Source organism: Zosterops lateralis, assembly GCF_965231275.1.
Source record: "Zosterops lateralis genome assembly, chromosome: 4".
Taxonomy (NCBI): Eukaryota; Metazoa; Chordata; class Aves; order Passeriformes; family Zosteropidae; genus Zosterops; species Zosterops lateralis.
The window spans coordinates 62,098,143-62,119,616 of record NC_139765.1 but is presented as its reverse complement, the minus strand read 5'-3'; the positions used below and the strand labels follow the sequence as shown (position 1 = coordinate 62,119,616).

At 41.6% G+C, this 21,474-nt stretch overlaps 1 protein-coding gene across 2 annotated transcripts in view; it reads right to left on the bottom strand.

Annotated features, from left to right (window-relative positions):
* The window catches only part of RSBN1L (round spermatid basic protein 1 like), a 41,306-nt gene extending 22,127 nt beyond the window's left edge, over window positions 1-19,179 (bottom strand). For both annotated transcript variants that reach the window (XM_083858757.1, XM_083858758.1), the window contains exons 1-2: window positions 18,579-19,179; window positions 9,234-9,347 (exon numbers count right to left, since the gene is read on the bottom strand). In XM_083858757.1, the coding sequence (XP_083714883.1) occupies window positions 9,234-9,347; window positions 18,579-19,155 (691 nt within the window). In that variant the 5' untranslated portion in view covers window positions 19,156-19,179. The remainder of the gene's footprint in view (window positions 1-9,233; window positions 9,348-18,578) is intronic.
* Between the last annotated feature and the right edge of the window lie 2,295 nt (window positions 19,180-21,474).

Sequence of the window (21,474 nt, the reverse complement as noted above, 5' to 3'; positions counted from 1 at the left end):
CACTTCTTCATAATTATCTTCTTTCTGTCACCAGAGTCTTTAAATCTAGTGGGCATGAAAAGACCAGAAAGAGCAGCAACAGACGTTCACCAACTAAGTACCTCAACCTTAGAGGAATCCTGCAAATAGTTCATTCAGGGTGGCAGGGTCCTTGTGTGTAATGTCATCACCTGACAAAAATCACCTACTGCTGCATTCTGGGGTATTGCAATGGTGTCCTTACGGCACCAGCTCCTGTCAGTAGGAAATAAAACCAAAGAAATGGTTTATGACAGTGGGAACTTAAGTATTGCAGGCTTTGAAATCTCAATACAAATCTCAAAATACAGACTCACACATTTTTCCCCTCCTCCTGACTGCAGGAATACAGAACCTGAAAGCATCCATGAGTATAAAGGTATTGCAAACACTTAAAAATGCATTAACTTAGCATTTTAAAATTGTTTCCCTCTAAATATGAACATTTTTTGCTATACTGATGGATATCACAAAGAAGTCAAGCATTCTGCAGATATTATATTAGTTTGAATATACAGACTATGGAATTATAGCTGGAGCAAGGTGATGTAGGGGGAAGCAGGAGTTCCTTCTTCACTTGCTTTAAAAGCACTTCACTTGCTTTTAAATGGAGTTCAGGTTTTTGCTGAAACTAGTCACTCAGATCTGGGACATCATGCATGGCAGGGAAAGGATGGAAATTTATATTTACTGGGGTTTAATCAGAGTAATATAAACAGCAACAAACTTCAAAACAAGAAGCTATTTGCTGTGGTAAAAGCCAAATTGCTCTCTCCTACCTGAGCATGTTTGTAATCATCAAAGAAAATCCTAAGACAACTGAAGATCAGCATCTGTATGTTCTTCCTGAACATCCAGCTATTAAATTACATTCCATCATTACTAGCCAAAATGTAAGGTACTTATATAATAGATGGATATGAATCTGTATCTGTGCAAAACAGCAAAAACTACTGACTTCTATTCTTGAAGTACAAGAAGGAAGATTATCTGATTTCCCCTTTCAATCTGTTCCATTCATTTTGATTTGATCTTCTGAGAAGTTTTACTAACAATCATTCAACTGCTCCTGTAATATGTGGTGGCAGTTTCTTTAATCAATCATTTAATGTATTTCAAGGATACAGCTATGCAATAAAATTTAGAAAAACTAGCCAACCAAACAAAAAATTTTGCCTATTAAACAACAAAACAGCCCTCCTTAGAGAGGTGCTCAATGCCCCGGGGCAGTCAGTGTTTAAGAGGCATTTGGACAATGCCCTTAACAACATGGCTTAACTCTTGGCCAGCCCTGCAGCAGTCGGGCAGCTGAACTGGATGATCACTGTAGGCCCCTTCCAACTGAAATAGTTGATTTTTTCTAATCAGTCAGCAGCACTCAAAAGAGCACAGTCGTGGTCTTAAAAGCAGTGGTGCCTTTAAGACAAAAAACATAGATGGCATGTAAATCAGTCTCAAATTATGCAAAGTTCACGTGAGCAAATCCAAAAAGGTTTGTCTTCAAAACTAGTTGTAAAAGTACTTTTTTTTTTTTTACTTGATATACATCTATAGAAGCACTTAAAACCTTAGAAGGAATTACACTAAGACTTTTTAAAGTGAAGAACATTTATCATTCCCTCTGTTTTCACACCATCTCTACAAAACCTTCAGAAGAGACAGAAGTTTCTAACCAGAGGATAAAAATAATTCTTTTTCGGGTATATAAAAGAAATTTTCTGCTCAGCTTTAAATACACTGATTTTAATATAGACTGCTTTTACTTCTGAAGACAAGATAAAAGGGTTATGCCATTTACATATATATCAAGTATTACAATTCATCATTGCAGACTTCTCAAATCACACCAGGTTGAAAAAACGATGCTCACAATTTGAAACAAAATAAGCATTTGCCCACAGCCCCTCACTTCTGTGTGCAACTCTCTTCCATGGAATGTTCTGGACCTCATATATATAAAAAGGATAGAAGCGAGATCAGTTTTAATTCTGAAACACTTGGAAACCAAGAGAGAAACAATCACTGGAAGAACAAAAGGCTGTATAACAAAAAACCCACCAGAAGATCTATAATGGAAGGTAACAGGGCCCCCAAACTGCTACTGGCAACTGAAAGAGAGAAATGGTATCTATCCTTGGGAGACAAAACGCGAATCCCATCTTCAAGGGTCTGAGCTACTGATGCCACTGAAGTGGAAAAAAGCCTTCAAACACAGAAATCAGAAGATAAAAAGGATTCCAAATGGGCTTTTTTCAAAACTTTTTTTTTCAAAGAATTAAAGACCTAGAAAAAAAATTGCAAACCAGCAAGAGTAAAACTTAGTTCTCTAAAACCACTTCAAGCAGGAATTAGGTAACATGACTTCAAAAACAGCTTAGTTGTTTTGAGCCTTGTTAAAATTCACGAGCTTTTGCTACTGCATACACAAGTTCTGTCAAAAACTTCATTTCCCCACTAGCAGCATATGACATACATATGGAAAATTATTTTTATAGATACTTCAAACACATTGCAAAGAAAAAAATTTTTAAATCGAATTGAATATTGGAAGACTGAAAAAATGTGACATTTTTAATTATTATTTCATCCTTCGAATGGCTATGACACAGCTGAGCAATGTCTGAGCTCACTGGCAGATGATCCAACTCTCCTCTGCACTGCTCCTGGCACATTGTCCTGTCCCACTGCTGCTACTGACTGATGCTCATCTATTGCACAACAACTCAGTGGCTCAGCAGAAAACTATTCACTGTGCTGCTAGATCAGTGACCTGTTCACAGCACTGTCAGACAGGAACTAAAGCACACAGACCACTGGGAGCAGGACAGGAGAACCAGCACCCACCCCTCCTAGGGGCAGCAAACCACCTGGTCTGCTTCACTACTCTGTCCCTCACACCTTCCCCATCCACCCCAGCACTGAATAAAGCTGAAGTTTTACAGGTTAAAAGAACTCCTACCACCTCCCCAACAGGATATTTATGAGACAGGATCAATTTCCTAGCAAACCTTAATAGAAATTTTTGTAACCTGAACACTTGAACTTTTAAATTTAACAAAGAAGTTATAAAATTTACCTTTTAAAGGTAACATTTTAGTTCATTTAACTGTAATACGGATCAGACTACAATTTCCTCCATCTATCCTCTTACAAGGAGTGTGGGTGGTGCTTGCTCTCCATACTGCTTTGACACCTGCATAAGCCCAATTTCAGAATATTTATGTTCAACTATCTTAGTGTAGAACAGTTCTCCTGAAGAATACAAACACAAAACAAAAAACTGATTTCTAGATGTATTTCTCAGTAAAGCTTCAACAAAATATGACAGATAGAGAAGGAAGCACATTTGTAGCCTAAGGCTTCTGCTCTGATGAATTTCAAAGATCCACTCTGAAGCAATGTTTAAAGCTGCTGAGAAGCTGCAAATACTTAAGAGCAAAATGAGTTAGCTCGCTGGAATACTGGAATTGCTATCAGCAATGCCCAATAAATACTTTCTTCTTTTTCTTCTTCTGCATTAGCAGTAGAGAGGAGCAGAAACACACTCATTCAGTCACTCCTCTGCTGCATATATCAAAGTACTTAAAAGTAAAATGCACGGCTTCTTCCAAAACCAATAACGCTGCTTTGACACTTCACGAATGCCAAAAAATAAGGGCAGCCTTCCACATCTCTCTAGGGCAGTAATCAAGTTGCACCAGAGCAGACATACAGAATTTGGTGAAAACATAAATAAGCAATCTAAAAGTTTAAATAAAGATCCCAACACAAAGCTGAGATATCCAAACTACTTTGTTTTAAGTCTGATTTGGGAACAGCAGTGCAGTAATTGATGCAAGCTAACAGGATTCACCTCTTACTGCTGAGGCACAGACTGGCAACCCAAAACTTTCAAGACACGTGTTTCAGAGAGTCTTCACTAGCACACACAGCACAGGTATGTACATACATACACATAAACTCTTCAAATCTAATTTCATATGTTTGAAAGTGCATGGCATCTTCATCTCTATATGTCCTGAGATCCATTTAGACACAACAAGTACTGAACCTATAAACAAAAAGCTTTTTCCACCACACGGTTCAGGAACAGGAGACAGAAGTTAACGATTCTCGATTGTATTGAAAACATTTTATTTAATGTGACTCATGGCCCTAGGACCCCAAGAATGAGAAATAACAGGGAGAGGGGGTAGAAAAACCCTCAGCATCCACACTTACAGGAACTTTCCCCCTTGATCTGTCGTTAAAAAGTAGACTGAGCTCACACTTTACTGGACTATAAAAAAATCAAAGAACAGCTTCTGCTCTTATTTGGCTGAGCGGTATCTGCACAAGGACAGAGTTACAAAATTTGCACTGTATCAATAAAAAATCAGAGGAATGGAAGTTATGTTCATTCTGTTCATGCACATACTCAGCAGTATCAGAACTAATGCTAAATAACTTTTAGCCATCTTCTAGGCACCAAGCTTTATGTACCATAAATAGAACAATAATTCTTGCATGCACAGGTCTAAAGGAATGGTGGATCTTCCAAGGTAACTCAGCACACCTTGTAGTTTGTGGTGCCATAATATCCCTGTCACTGTTAGTGACATGTAACTACTACTAAGGGCTGATACTCAAAACTGTTCAGATTTTATGCACATAAGTCAATGCTCTGTTATTACAAGATGACACATATTTGGAATTGGAATTGATGCTAGACAACCTAATCTCTGGCAAATTACAGATACCTTCCAAATAAAAGTTTTCACAAGAAGTCAGATATTACCTGAAATTTATTTTATGTTATGTTTCATCCATTTGTTGTGCTTGATCATTTGATCTGAAATTTTAAATAAGCAGAGACCATGAAGTCTGATACTTTATTCAGTTGTTTCAACCAGAGCAATTATTAGAGGGGGACTTTAGACATTTCAAAACAAAAGCCAAAAATTAATAACACTAAACTCTTTGTTTCCCACAGTTTTCTAGATGACAGCTACTAGCAGGAAGGCACAAACATTTTTAACAGCAGCCAGTAATTAAAATCGGTTTTCACTTCCTTACTTTAGGAGAGCTCAGTCACCAAAATTTAACATTTTCATTTTGCTGTACCAGAAGTCTTGGCCTCAAGCTCCAGATCCAGAGCTCCAGCAGGAAGCTTTCTAGCACAGCTCCCCCTCCAGTTGCCACTTGCTCCATCCCATTTGACAGCTGTGTTTTACCCTCTACTAATATATTTTATTGGTAAAAGATGGTAACTCAGTGCCTAAGGACTGTGAAACAAACTCAGTCTCACAGACAAATTAGTGTGGTGGATTGTGTGCCCTGCACTCTTATCTCAGTTGCTCAACTAAATGCATTGCATACAAATACTTAAACATTTTCCTTTAAGATACACAAAGACTCATGTCTCATGTTCAATATACTGACTTTATAAATCTCTCATGTAAAAAAGCCATCTATAAAAAAATTACAAGGTTCATAAGAATGTACAATTAAAGGTCATTTCTTCCAGAAGAATAATTTTAAAAAAGCTTTAGAAAACAAACTGGATTTACATATGTTATATAATAGCAAATAAAATACTATTTCAGTTCTTTCCTGGACCTTGGCATTCAATAAACCAAGGCATTTAATCTTGCAGAAACACATACTAAGAATTTCTCCTACTGCAATTTCAGCAGTTGCTGTGCTCAGATATAAACAATCAGAAAAACAAGACTGACTGGTTTTTTCTAAACTGAAGAACAGAAATGGATTTGTTTACAAATAAACCTATTAATCATACTCCTTTTTGCAGGACTTCCAGTAACTTTGTCAGGTCACATTGGTGCAAATATTTTGCATTAAATGCTCAATTTCTAGACAGTAACTATTTACAATGCAGATTTTTCTTAAAAATAAGTTTAAATCACTTAAGAGTTTCTGAATTTTTAACAATATGTGTGTGCCATAGGAAAAGTGAGCTGAAAAGTCTGTCTGAAAAGTGAGCTCTTCCACATAGCAGACAGAGCCATAGAGGCAATTCTATAGCCTTATCTACAGAGAATACATCTTTTAAGTGCAAAAGGATGACAAAAAACCCTTTTAATTCTAGGTTCATAAGAAAAGCCATCAGGCTCTCTGAAAGAGCCTCATTTCCTTTATCAGCCTCAAGCACAGCACAAAAACCCTTTTTAAGAATCGCCCTTCTCCAACACGGGCAAGTTTTATCACTGCTTTCAACAGAACGCCAACCCAAGTTTAGGCAGATGAACAGCTCACAGCCCGGAGCCTCCAGTATAAATAAACTCTTCCACATTCAGCTTAGAGCACCAAAATTAGGCTTATGCACCAGCTCTCCCTCAAAAGGCATCAGTCCCTCAGCACTGGCCTCTTCTGTAACTCGTCACCTTTGCCCTTGGACAGCCAGTTTAGCTGTCTGGAGTCACGTAGGCTGTTACCTCCACCCCCTCCATCAAAGTCAGTCACAAACAGATGGTCAGAGCAATATTTAACAATAAGATATAGATGTAATACATAGAGGAAGGAAATAAGCTGTCTTTAAGCACTGTACTGTTGGTTTCTAAACACACACATTAAAAATAGAAAAAACAACCACAAAAGCAAAAACCCGAAGAAATGGAAAGCAGACTCGTTCCAAAACTCCGTTCCAAAGCCCACACTGTAAATCCTGCACTCAAAACAATAGGGCTTTAAGCTTAACTTTTGTTACACAGGAAGAAGACATTCTTAGATAAAGAGTTAATATTTGAAAAGGTCAGACACTGACCACTGATACATACAAGAAGCAGCATCATTAAGCACTTCTGCCTCTGCTCTCTCTTGCCCAAGATGTAAAGTTAGATCAGCAGGACAGCTCAGGAAATGTTAGACAAACCTCACAGCACATACAAGCACAACCAGTCAGATTTTAGAGGCCCACAGAAGACACCAAGCTGCTGTTCTGAACAGGATACAAACCCTATAGAGATGATCTGTCTTCTCTAAAAAACTGTCTGCTCTACTAACTCACTCCCTTCTTTCCCTGAAATAGGAGTCAATTTTGCAGGATATTGGCAAACCAAACACAGCTTCTACAAAACACTTAACAGCCAACACCTTAAAGCAAACCTAAAACATACTCGACTGATAAAATGTCAAATGAAATAGGGGTAAAGCATCTAATTTGTAGCACTGTTTACTGTGGAAATAAGCTTCTCAGCAGAGGTGTTCTAACAGAGTCCCTGGGCATAAGCACACTTTTACATTAACCTGAAAATAAAGCACAATTTTAGGCTCAACAGCCCCATTAGGTATCATCCATTAGATCAGTGTAAGACAACTTGCTGTCTTTGCCGTTTGCACCTCATCTGCTGAATGGCAACAGAAACAGGACCTAGTAAAAGGCTGCTATTCAAACAAAGCCTAAAGAACCCACTGTTATGGCAGTTAAGTGTTGCCCAGTATCTCAACCACTGACTTCCTCCCATGCCCAGCAAAGACTAGTCACACGTGCCCTTTTCAGAGGAAGTCACAGGCTTACACAGTCCTCAAGTTCAAGGCAATACTTTGAGATCTGAACAACAAAGGTTTTAAACTGCCATTGTTCTTAATACAGTTACTTGTGTGTAGAGTATAATATGTGATGTAAAAACTACCAGGTTCTGTGCCTCTGACCTCACATGAGCATTCTGAAGTTCAAGATTCAATTTCAGGGTTTCAGTTTCTGGCTTGTAAATTAAATCTGACAATATATAGGGTAACAGAAAAACGTATCAGAAATTTGTTCCTAACTTCAAAAGCAGAGAATGAAAACAACAGATTAAAAAGCGCTTGGTCTACTCAAATAAGCAATACCCTCACAGAAAATCTGACACAGATGACCTAAGTGAAGAGTAAGGTGGTTCAAGTACTGGCTTAACTGCTGTGCTCAAAGGGCTGTGAGCAGCAGCACAAATTCCAGCTGGAAACAGTCACGGCTGGAGTAATCCAGACCTTAGTATCTTATGTCAGTATTGTTCAGTCTCTCCATTAATGGCATCATGGGACAGAGCACACCCTCAGCAAGCTGCAGCTGATCCAAAACTGGAAAGAAGGAGTTAATGCATCACAGAGTTGCACTGCCAGCAAGAGGGACCTCAAGAGGCTGTAGAAATGGGAAAACTTGGGGGATTCGTGAAGTTAAGAAGCGTGGGCAAAACCCTACACCTAGAAGGAACAAACCCAGAAGAAGGTTGATTATCTTCTTCGCTCCCTTTCATCAGGTTTTTACACACACTGATGAAGAGCCCTTGAGCCTCCTGTTCTCTGGGCCTGTCAGTCCCAGCAGTCTCTGCCTTTCTTCACAGATCATACAACAAACACACAGTTTGCATTGGAATGGACCTTTAAAGACCATCTAGTCTAACCCACAATAAGCAGGAACATCTTCACAATTACATCTGGTTGCTCAGAGCCCAATCCTTGACCTGACCTTGAATGCTGCCAGGGATGGGATATTCACCACCTCTCTGGGCAACCTGCTCCAGTCTCTTACCATCATCATTATAAAAGAACCCTTCTGTATATATAATCTGAATGTAGTTGTCCAGAGAAACTGTTGCCTCCACCCTTGGAGATAAAGTGTCTGATAATCCTGGGCAACCTGCTCTAGTTGATCATACCTGGAGCAGTTGGATTTGGATCCCCTCCAACCTCAACTATTGTACAGTTCTAAGATTCAGTGGATGCATAAGCCACATGAGAATATAACCTTAACAACCTTTCATTACAGAAAACAAAGTTGAAGAAATTAGCCAAAACTAAGACTGCATGTTGCATAAAACTGCTTAGTATTTGACAAAGCTCCTGAACTGTAACTCCTTAATTACTCGGTCTTGTACAATTGATGTTAGACATAAAATGTAACACGCATCCATCTTTCTTCTCCACAATATATAAAAGGATAACCTACATCTTCTCAGCAGTTATTGAAGAACCACTAATATTGCTCCTGGAAGTACTGGTCTTTCCTATTACTACTATTGTACATGCAACACTGTGATGACAGTTTTATCTCTAATTTCCAGTACCTAGCACAGCTGACAAAAAAAATTAACATCAGGTTTTAATTCACAACTCCTGTATCAACTAACCAGGAAAAATGGCATAAGTTAAATGAAAAACATAGTATTAAAACACAGTATCCAATCACAAATACTTCTAGCACCAGAATGAAAAACTATTACATAGTTTGAACCTACCTTTCTGCAGTAATTTGATCTCTCCATTTTCTTTCTTGATTTCATTCATTATTTTGTGCTTCTTCTTTTCTTTTTGCTTCTTTTCCCTTTCTTTAACTTTGTCTTTGATTTGACCTGAAACATAAATATTTCACAATTAAGCAAGAACAGAAAATTAATTGTCACATACATGTTTCCTATTACTCTTATGCAAGCTCTATTAAGAGGATATAGAGGAGGAGTTACAAGGAAATCCCAGTACTTACAATATGAAAAGCTAATATTTATCTGTTGCGTAATCCAACATAAGCTTCTTTAACTCAGAAAAGTTTTGCTTGTTATGCTGTGACTGTATGCAACAACCCAGCAAGTTAAATGTATAATAATTTTTGCTTACTCCTGTACCTTCTGCTCTTATTTTGCATCTGCAGTCAGCTCATTTGTTGAAATTGGAATTGCATGCATTTCATAAGAATTGGGGAAAAATACAGTTTGCATTTTCTTGGGTGCACACCTACCCTGAAAACCTCATAACTATCTATAGGTACTCTGAACTTAAAGGCTTTTGCAAATACCTGGGAAAGGTGGCTTAATCTGTCAACTGAAATATCTTTTATATTAGTCACAAGCTAATGAATGCATTAATAATCAGATATAATTAATAAAAACATAAGATGTGCTGTATTCACACAAGAGATTTAATTCACTGGTGCTTCCCCTGCTCACCTACAATCACCAACAGCTCACCTGAGCAGTGTCATTATTCATTTACCTTCTTGTCAAGTCACCCCAGGTTTTTAAATCCCTGACATGAAAAAGCAGAGCCTTTAGGCACACTTGCTGCGTGTAAAACACTAGACCTAGAGGAATTCATAATTTCAAGCAGCCATCTTTGCAAGCCAAGTTGAGATTCACTTATGAGGCCAAGCATTAAAGAAGTCAGATTTTACTAGGCTTATATGCACTGCAGCCAGCACTTCATGCCTTATTTCCTGGCCTGAAGCCAGTACCTGCTCCAGGAGCTCACTGGGCTTTTTAACCTCCACAGGGAAAGAGGAAATCTGATTTCAAGCTTCTACATAATGTTATGCTTCAGTAATACAGCTGAGAGACAGCCCTGATGTTTTATTCATGGTACTTGCATTATAAACCCCAAGTGGAAGCAAAGAAATCCAATTACTCTTCCTTAAGCATTCACATAAAATTGAAGGAGCGAGTATGTTCACTACTAACAAATCAGAAATATTTCAGAACCAAACCAAAGAAAGCTCTCAACTCTAGAAGGCAACACAGAGTGACCCCTAACCAAACTAATCAGGAAGCATGTTGATAAAGGTGCAAAGAGCTGACAGTAATCCACAAAAATGAATGTTCTAACAGTGATTCCACAGCATTCATACCTATCTTCTGAGGAGTCTTGTAATAAGGATACAGAACTTAAACCCTCACAATTCTTAGGGTGAAGCAAAGAATGTATTCTAGGGAGAGTCTTAAGAAAATAAGTCAAACAAAAACCAAAATAGATGGCAATTGAGATAAGTCTGTTGCCTCTCTACAGATCATGATCAGCAGTGGGGAGAGAACAGAAAATAGACTGGCACAAACATAATAAGGTAGCTGCACTTACAGGATATCTGAGTTTTAAGTGACTGAAACGATCATGTCCAAGAACAGCCTTTTCCTTTCACTTCTGTGGGATGGGATGGATGACAAAGCAGATTTATGTGTACAGCAGACCATGGAAACCAAACAAGCTTTCCTAAGCAACACAAACCTTTCTAGGAATAGGTTAAACAAACATAAATCTTCCTCTACAACCTGCTTCTCCCCAAAAAGGAACCTCTTATTTGTAAATCCCCTGGAACCTGAGTATGAAATTGGGTAAACTGTACAACAGGAGTTAGTGTAACACTCTGAAAGCAGACACTCAGCGAGTAGGCAGTAACACCAGGCTTGATTTATAACCTTTACTGAATGATCAACTCAGCCAGAATTACAATTATCATGGGAAGACCTAGATTTTATCTCCACATTTTCGTATGGTTAAGAGGCACACTTGACTTCTCCTATCACTTACAAATCAAAGCAAGATTGAAGACCATATACAAATGTTGAGTCTTGCTGAAAGAGGACAAAAGACTGAAAGAATCCTTTACGGTCAGCTCATGAAAAGCATCACAGGCCAATGAATCTTCTAGTTTTGTCAGAAGCAACACATAAAGACAGAGAACCTTTTAAAGAGCCTCTAGTTTATTCTCACATCTACAAAGCAATTAGAGTCAATAGCGAAACTTTACCAACAAAAGAAACAATGAATGTGTTCTTTAACATCCCCCAGAAACAGCAACAAGTAAATCATACCTTAAGTGACTGCAAATACAATATAAATGCAGCTGAGGAAAGTTCAGGAAAAATTTTCCCTTCTAGAAATCACAGTATTGTAACAAAACCAGTGCAGAGCCTGATGCAAGTAAAGAACAGTTGAGAAGCTCAATTTGAATGTACAGATTTTCTGGTTTCCTCCCTGAAAGCTCACAGGCTGCAGGGGCACAGCTGCCTCACCAGGGGCTGCAGGGGAATCTGCTCTGGCACCTGGAGCACCTCCTGCCCCTCCTCCTGCACTGACCTGGTGCCTGCAGGCCTGTTTCTCACAGATATTCTCAACTCACCTCTCCAGCGGCACTTGGTCCTGTGCAGTAACTTTTTCCCCCTCTTAAAATAATCCCAGAAATGCTACCACCGTCACTGGCAGCTTCTCACAGAAGCCACTCCTCTCTCTCCCCTGCTACCAAAGCCTTGCCATGCAAACCCAACTCTACTCAATAAACCAGTCTGTACTTTTTAAAATACAGAGCTTTGTAGGAATAAGGATTCCTGCTTAGAGAAAATACAACTCCCAAGGAATTAAGAGATTTCTACATGTCTCATTCAAGTTCACAGTAAAGAGTATCACCATAAAGTCCATATTCTTTGCATTGCACATTACAGGAACAGTACACCCACATACAAAAGAAATGCTGCAACTGCAGTACATTAAAATAAAAGAAGTGCTACATATAGACAAAGAATTTTATTATGGTGTGTGCCATCTCACCTTTCTAAAGGGCATCTGAAAAATACTTTCACTTTACACCGTGAACTGAACTAATTAAAAAACTATATGCATATTTGCTCCTCAAATTCCAAAACTATTTTTTCTGGATGTTAGGTTAAGTATATAAATAAAAGAAATGGATACACATTGTATTTATACAATACATAGCCATTTACAACCAAAGGCTACAGTAAAAGTTCTTAGTTTCCCAACTCAGGAGATACCTTCTCATAATGACTACCACGAGTTCCTAAGCAGTAAATACAGGAACACAAATTCAAAGATCACACCATCCTGATTTCAGAAATCTAATCAGATCTTTGCCTCTACTGCAAGCTTTTTATAGACAAAAAGGTGAACTAAGAGCATAGAGAATGAGCGGGAAGTGGGAAGTGCTCGTTAGTGGATGGGCTACATGCAATGTGTTGGCTGACACTTGGGAAATTTGCACCTTGAAGCCCATGCAGGAGCTCAAACAAGCAAGTCCATTTCAGCACCGAAAGAGGAGAGCTGAACAACCCTGTCAGATGCCAAAAGCTGCAGCTGCTTTGCATCATTTTCCAGATGGTAACTCACATTAGTAGTCAGTCATAGATTATGTTCAAAGTATTCTGCCTCTCTCTGCTCTGTTTGATTTAAGGGCTGTCACTGCACATGGGGCAAAATATTTACAGACTACTGCTAAGGGACACCATCAATATGGGTAACACCACCAGCAGAGTAACTGAAAGGAAGGGGGAATAGGGAGGGGCATACAAGAACATCAGTTCCCATCCCTTCCATCAGCACTCTCCTCACTCTGAACAAACACCCATAAAATAAAACCTCCAGAAGCCATGTTTAACTGGTTATGCAGGTACATGAAGTACATTTAATATCACCACGCTAACAGCTTTGACACCTGCACTTATTTAATCCTACAATTGACACTGCAGAGCAGGTTTCCCAATTTAATGAATGTGGAAAAATCCATATAGTATTTCCAGGATACAAAAAAATCATCAGAAAAGGGATAGGTTTCACATCCCAGCAACCAGGAATAAATGGCTGACACCTTTTTCAGTAATTTAAGTTTAAAATCCAAGATACAACTAAAGAAATCCTCTTATCAGGCAAGAACACTTCCCTAAGCTCTTCAATGAATGGAAAGGAAGACAGATCCCTTTCAGAATTAAAACACTTCCAAAAAACTGAAATATGATCTTTACAGTTCCCAGTTCCTTTAAGCTTTGCACTTCCAGGGAGATCTTCTACACGCAGAACTGCATGAGCCAAGTTTAAGCTCAGGCACTGAGGCATTGCATCAGAAATCAGCAACAGAGAATGTGACAGCTGCAAACGAGGCCTCTTCAAGAGGTTTCAGATCAAATGCTTCAGCCTCCTGATCTTGTGTCAACTAAGAAAAATTATTTAGTATTCTAAAATCAGAGTAAGTTTCTGCTGCATAAATTACACATGAAGCTGGATTCTGGGGTACAGGAAGGGCATGGTTCTCCCGCTTAGAAAGATTTTGTTCTGCCTAGCAAGCTTCAGGTTATCTTATCAAAAAGGGGCCAGGGTCCCTTAAGAAAAAGATGCACTGCTCCAAATTTATCTCAACATTGCATACTTACATTATGTCACTACCAGCTCTGAAAACTGAACTGCATGGAAATCTCAAACAGCAACAGAAATTTGAGAAGTCCCCCTTCCTCCTCAATATCATACTTAAAACCTTCTAGACATTGCTGCTTACAGCAGGGTATCTAAACAGAAGTATATTGAAGAATTCAGAGTGGTCAGGAGGCCTCATAATCATGAAAATGACTGCTATATTAAAAAAAAAAATCAACTGACAGGAGGGGGAAGTGAGTCAAGTCACGTAACACGAGGAAAAAGAAAAAAAAAAGGGAAATAGAAGTTAACAGAAGAAGGAAACATTTAGCAGAAGAAAAAATGAAAGACATCCTAACATGCAAGATGAATGGTTCCAGTTCTAAAGCAGGGAAAAAGAAGATCCAAAACTTCCCTCAACCTGCTTTGGTAACAGACTATGAAATGAGTATCCCACTGGAAGCAGACCAAAACTATTAAGACCAAAAAGTGTAGCTTCTTAAATGCTAAAATCCCAGAAGAATCACACAATACAAGGTAACAGTTACCAGAAAAATCATTGCTAAATGTTCATCTGAAATCTAATCTATCCTTCAAAGACGGCAGGAGAAAGAAGGGGGGTGGGGAGGGGGAAGCAAAGGAGGGAGAGTTAAAAAAAAAAAGTAGACTAATATTAAAAACAAGAGCTACAGCACCATATTCAGCTTTCCTGCTCATATGGGGAATCCCCATCTGCAAGTCAAAAGATGTCAATCTCATTTTGCAACTGCCTGCACACTGAGGCAATCTTATCAGCAAAATGGATAACTGAGGAAAAAAAAAAAGGGCATGGAAAGAGAAATTGTACAGAGAAACTGCAAGAAAAGCAGAAAAGATGGATCATGCCATTCTATTATACCTTACAGCAAGCACAGGGACCAAAACCAAAGATTTGGACAGGCGTTGTCTAATCAAGTGGGAGTGGCTGAGCTGAGCTTTGCACTGTTATGAAAACAATTTCAACTATGGACTGCTAGAGCAGAGTATCAGTTAAATGACTAACTGAATCAGCAGCCACAGCATGAACAGCAATCACTTCTGTCAGACTGACGCTGTGTTTTAAAAACAAAAACATTGCACAACTTTAGTTCCACTATCAGAACGTACATGACAAGTGAAATTTAAGCTCAGTTTAAACAGCCTAAACCTCGTTATCTGCAGAATAAATCATGCATCCGGCAAAAGGCTCTTTCAGGTTCTCTGCATGGCAGATCATCTCTGAAGGGGTCACTGAACTCCATTCATTTAATGGAATCACAAGCTCTAAGGCCTGGTTATGACTCTGCAACTTAAAAGCTCTTTGCAATTAAAAGACCAGAAAAGTCTTTAAAGGAAGACTTGAAGAAAATATAAGTTTTTAGACACATCATCCATCTTGGCTAGGAAATCAGGGTGCCTCAGAACTAGGCTCCCTTACCTCATAATCACTACTGCAAGTGAAGGACACACACCAGCTCCTATCATCAGCTTTTCTGAATGCAAGGTGAAAAATCTCAAAATTTCCTCCTCAGTGTCAATACCCCTACCATCGTTACAGTAATTAAACTAAAATTAGGAGAATGCAATTGCTACTACTCTCAAGGCCAGATCTCACATTCATTCACTCCCCATCGCCGCACACCCCGATTCCCTGTATTATTTTGTCTATACCACAGTCCTAACAATCTCATGAGATAAATTTTGCCATTTTTCTCCTGATTCCCCTAGCTCTGCTCCTCATTTTCTCTAGTACTGAGATCTGTGCAGGCCTCCAGTCTCTCTCATAGAGGTAAAGCTTTTTCTCCTCACACCCTAAGAGCTCTGTGCAGCAAAGCACACAGCTTAGTGACCAGAAACATGACTCCTCCTCATTCAAAGGTACTGGGAATTCCACTCCATCCCATGTACCCACCTGCAATATATCTCCATTTTGGCTGCCAACAGGAGGATGGACTTGTTTCATTTTCAGAACCTCAAAACAACCAATGAACTCTCACACCCATTCCACCTGTTTATCTCTTAGTATTTCTGCCTCTCTATACCTCTAGTCTCCCCTCTGGCACAGTTTTCCTTCTGGCAAGTGTAACACTGGCACGTGTATCAGTTCTGAAGGCTAGGAGAGAAAAATGGTCAATACCATCAATTCCACACTGCTGCTCCTTTTCCACTGCACCAAAAGCAAAAAAAGGTTGTCTAACTGCAGACTCCAGGAGCAAGAGGCTGCACTTGCCTGCATGAGTTTGATTTTTAGAATGCACAGATCACAGCTTCTACAAACTCACCTCATTACACCTAAAGGAGAATATTTTATTCCTACTTCCACGCCCCTCATATATTCTGTATGTTCAAGCCTTTCAGTTTTTCATATTTACCTCAAATGGTCTAAATTTACCTATATCTGTAGGCTGCCTTAAATCTCCATTCTCCTTCTACCCTACCTTCCTCTAACCTTCCTGGCCTTTCCTACAGCACCTAAGTGTAATCTTTTGCCCCAAAACAAGAGCAGAATCCCCTCCAAACTGCTTTTGCCTGCTCTTCTCCTTTCCTCTCAGTATTTCCAATTCATTCCACGTTCACTCATTATATGCTGCAACCACAGCCCCTCTGGTATCTTTCTCCAGTCCGTAGCTTCAGCACTCCCAATGCACAAGTCCTGACTATGCCACCCACCCACCTTAATGGCATTCTTAGCTTTCCCCTGTACTTAGGATTCCATGTGCCTGCCCCCCAGCCATTCTTTTCTCCCTGCATCATAACTGCATTTTTCCCTTTCCTCTCTGCAAAGTAAATTATTCACAGGATTAACAGCACAAACCTGTTCTTTAATCTACAGTCAAATACTGAATCACTTTTGAAAGGCTGGCAGCTCTCAGCAGAAGACTCAGTGTATCCTTCACTTTCTCACAGCCTTCTCTGCAGAAATATACTGTTTAATTAAAATAAAGTTCTTCTTTTAGATAGGAAATTTTGCCACAAAAATTGAGGTTTAGAAACTACTTCCTCTAAACAAAAATCTGTAGACTCAGATGCCAAACAGATATCATTTGCCTTCGAAAATTTATTTGTTGCATGTAGATAAGTTTTCAAGGAATAAATGTAAGGTTTTGAACACTCAGGAGCTAAAAAAAACCCCAAAGAATTTGTGCCTTTGAGTATATAACCTCTGAAAAAAGTATCTTCCAGATACAAGGTGCACAATCTCCTTTCTAAAGACAAATCACATCAATTATTCAGTTCACACTATCGGTGTCAATTTCTTTTACCAATGTGAAAGAATATTTCATCTTGCTATTGTAATATGGTCCAAGATTTAGTAACATGACTCTTTAACACTGGTAGGACACTATGGCAATCTGAGCAAATATGGTTATTAATTACAGAGCTTTGCAAGAAGGATATTGGGTGAATTTCTTAGCAGCTCTCCTTGAAGACAAAATTACCTCACCAGCATCAAGTGGGTACTGAGCATCATTTCTAAAGGCTTTTTTTCAAGTCACCTTTTGAACAGAAACGAAGGGGGGAAAAAAAGCTCTAAAATGAAACACTTGAAAGCACTGAAATTACATACTTAAAACCCACCAATCAAAATCCAAGTAAATTTAAAAAAAAAAAACCAACCTCAATGGTAAGTGAATCATAGACTAAGATACTCATGGAAATTAGTGGAAAATGAAGTAAGGCAGCCCAGACAACATAATCAATAGACAAAAAGGCATATTGATATTTCTCTACAAGCTTGGCTGATCCTGTAATTACAGGTATAGGCTACAATCAAAGTAACCTAAATTTACACAACAGTAATTTATCTTTCCTTTAAAAGAAATTTGATTAAACTAGGTGCATGTCTCAAATTCCTCATATTTCAATGCAAATATAAATGTATCAACATCTGGTTTAAGGTCACTGGAGACTGGGAAAGGACACACTAGGAATAAAAGCCTGTATTCTTGTACTGTCGTCAGATATTCATGTATTGTCTTTTAGCTCCCAAGATTTACTGTTGATCTCAGCAGGAATCCAAGCAAGACTCCTGCCTGACATCTTGTCCTATCTCGTATGGCCATTTCTGTGAGCCCCAGTAATGAACCAGCCCAGCACTCCTCCCCTTCACCTGAAGGCCTCCAGCATTCCTTGGGAGATGTGAGCTTCAAGAAATAAAGCCTGAAGCAGCAACTACATGAGATTTCAGAAGTCCAAGAATCTAAATTTAAACTGCACGCTCTCTAGTACTCAATGACTTAGCCTGTAAAAATTACTAGCCTATGAAACGAGATGATTCACGACTTAATTTTGAAATTACGTCGATTCTTTGCAACACGTTCTGCGTTTTTTCCCCGAATTCGGTTTCGTTCGCACATTTCTAATAAATTACTCGGCATCCTCATTTCCCTAATAGGTAAGAAAACCTAAGGCCTCTGGCAGCTTCTGGCTGACGCCATCGCTAATTCCACACCCCCTTTTTTGACAGGATTGACGGCGGACTGAGCCTTCCCCACGAACTTACACAACGCCGGCGATGTGAGAGCGGGTCCAGGGCCGCCCGCACCCCCGGCCCGGGTCACGTCCCCCTCCCTTTGCCGCCGAGCGGCTCTGGCGAGCTGAGGCCCTGCACCCTCTGCCCCTCCAGCCCTCCCTCCCGGCCCCGCTGCCCCGCCGCTCACCTTTGGGGAACAGCAGCTTCACCTCCCCGTTCTCCTCCCGGCTCAGGGCCCCGCCGCCATCTCCCGCCGCCGCCACCACGGGCAGCGCCCCGTGCTTCCTCCTCTCCTTGTCCCGCTTTTCCTTGGGTCTCTTGGGCTTGGCGCTGCCGCCGCCTCCCGCCTCGGCCGCCAGCGCCAGGCGGTGCCGGTGGTGGCGGTGCTGGTGGGACGAGGAGGGGGAGGCGGACGGCGGCAGCAGCACCGCGGGCGGCAGCAGCTTCCGGGACAGCGGGGAGGGGAAGGCAAAGCCCCCCGCGCCCGCCGAGGGGCCCGAGGGCAGCGCGGCGAAGCCCCAGGGCCCGGGGCCGCTGTAGCTGGGCACGACCGCGGGCAGCGGCTGCTTGGCGCTCCCGCCACCGCCGCCCCCTTCACCGTTGACGCGCTTAGCGCCCTTCAGGCTCCGCTCCTCGGCTCCCTTCACCTTCTTGGCGGCCGGCTGGGATCCGCGGGAACCTTTGGCGTCCGGGGCCGTCCTGGCGCCCAGCAGCTCCTGCTCGGGGGGCGCGGCGCCACGACCCGGACTGGGCAGCTCCGCCATCTTGGGCTCCGGCGTCTATTTACTCTCGGCTCGCCCCAACCGACAGCTCCGAGGGCAGGGCAGCGGCACGGCCTCGCCCAATGGGCCGGGGAGATGCCGGACAGACAGTGAGAGCGACCAATCGCAGTGCGGGGAGAGGGGGCGGGCTGTCAGGGCATTGGGGGCGGTGGCTCGGCTGAGTGCGTAGGGCGCGCGCGGCGGGGGCGCTGTCGGGTGCGCGCGGGAGCGGCGTGAGGGGAGCGGGGACGGGGGGAGGCGGCGCTCCCGGGAAAGGCGTGCGTTTGGGAATAAGGAAGGTTTGGACCCCGGCGCATCCCGGGGCTTTCGTTAACACCTCAGGTTATGGGCTTCTCCGCCCTGGGAGCGGCTGACGGGATCTCCCCGACCCCGCGAGCTGTTCCTGGGAAGCGCGCTTGTTCGGGAATAAGGAAGGTCTGGACTAGCGCCGTTCCCGGTTGATGTGCCCCGGGAGGCGATGAACCTGTCCCTCGGCATGTCCCGGGGGCTTGTTCGTTCGGTGCTGTGTGAACCCCAGTTCTCCCTGCTCTCCCTCATCCTTGACGGGAGTCAGATAACGCTCGGGAGCTCCGGAGGGGCCGGTGGGGGGAAGGCAGAGGCGGCCGGGCCGTGCGAGTGCCGGGACAGCCGGGGCCAGGACAGCCGGGGCCCTGTCACGGGGATCACCGACCACCGGGCCTCGGGGAAGGGATTGAGCTCCCAACAGGAGCCCCCCACCCCTGCCTGTGGCCACTAAAGCTGCCGTAACCGCGGCTCAGCAGCAGACTGACATTCTGCTCCTGAATTCTCACCAAGTTCTGGCATCAGCAGGAAGCGCTGTGGAAATGCACAGAAGTTTCTCGGAGTGTTCTATTGCCGGGCTCCTGCTCTGGTCAGTCACACCTCGGGTCTCCCGATTGCCGCGGGGAGAGCAGAGTCGCTGCCACATTAAACCCAGCGTGGCAGATGGCAGCCGGGTGAAACTGCTCTGAGGAGTTCTGTACACGGTGTATAGCAGGCAAACAAGGTTTTAAGTTTAGATTTTTTTGTTCCACAAAGCATTTTCATTTGAGCTGCCACTGATCAGCCTCAGAATAAGCTCCTGGCACTTGGGCCGTCTCCTCCTTTGTTTGTTTTGAAATTGTAAACCAGGCAAAGCGCAGTTCGTTGTCATCTCAACAGCAACAAAGAAAAGATTTCCTGTATGCAGATAACGCTGCTTTTTCCTCAGATGTCTCAAGTTCCACTACTGTGAGAGTGAATCCTCAGACTCTGTTTCTGGGCCTGATGGGGAAAATGGCATCTGCGTTGAAGGAAGAACATTTCACAGCCTGTATTGCAGCAATAGTCAACTGACATCCAATTCCAGGCTGAAATCCAGGTACAAATCTACCCATGTGTACATAGGCTGGTAAACTAGAGTGGGCCTACGAGTGTGAAGGTCATCTTCAGCTCCCCTCAATCGGTGGATGAGAAAAATGCACATTTTAATGGACATCTCTTTTCCAGGTTAAGTAAAGGTGACCCATCCACCTTAGTCCAAATCAGTGATTTTGTCTCAATTGATGTTAGAGGTGCCACAACATGCACACGAGGCCATGGGTGTCCCTGTATACCAGTCCCTAATGGAAACTGGATTGTGCTGACTCTAGAGTGAGAATTTGAGGCACCTCATGGCACTGTCTCAACTTCACAGGCTTTAAAACCAAGTTCATCTTACTTCTATGCCAGTATTGATCCCAAGTCAATCGTATATTAAGTTCACTCAAACTTCACGTAAGTCATAATCATATTTTCACCTCTTGCTTTTAGGGGCTTTGAGAAGTGGAAGAGTAGTGTTTCTTTGTTCTTTAACTAGAGTAAATCCTAGGGCTTGGGTTTGGTTCAAGGAACTTGACTAGAACCTCTGTGAAATGCCAGTCACCTAGGAGTACATCCCTTTTCTCCATGCAGCAGGCTTAGCAAGATGTATTAGGCTAATCAGTCTGGATAGCTGTATAAATAGCTGAATATCTTGATATGTGCACTTCCACCATTGTTAATAATTAAGACAGTTCATATTTCTGATCTTTATATTGGACATATAAAACTGGTGAAAGAACTCATAGCCCAACATGATTTAAAAACTGACAAATAAACTTATAAATGTGCAGCAAACTTTAAGAGCTGTCAACATGCCACTAAACTCAGGTCAAGCTGAACTTGTTTGCTGTGCTTTCTGAAGTAGCATGTTGTGCTTGTAAGCATAAGCCAAGTTTTTATTAGTGAATTCTTCATAAAATTCAGCTGGAGCAAGATGACAGAGTACCTATTACATGTAAT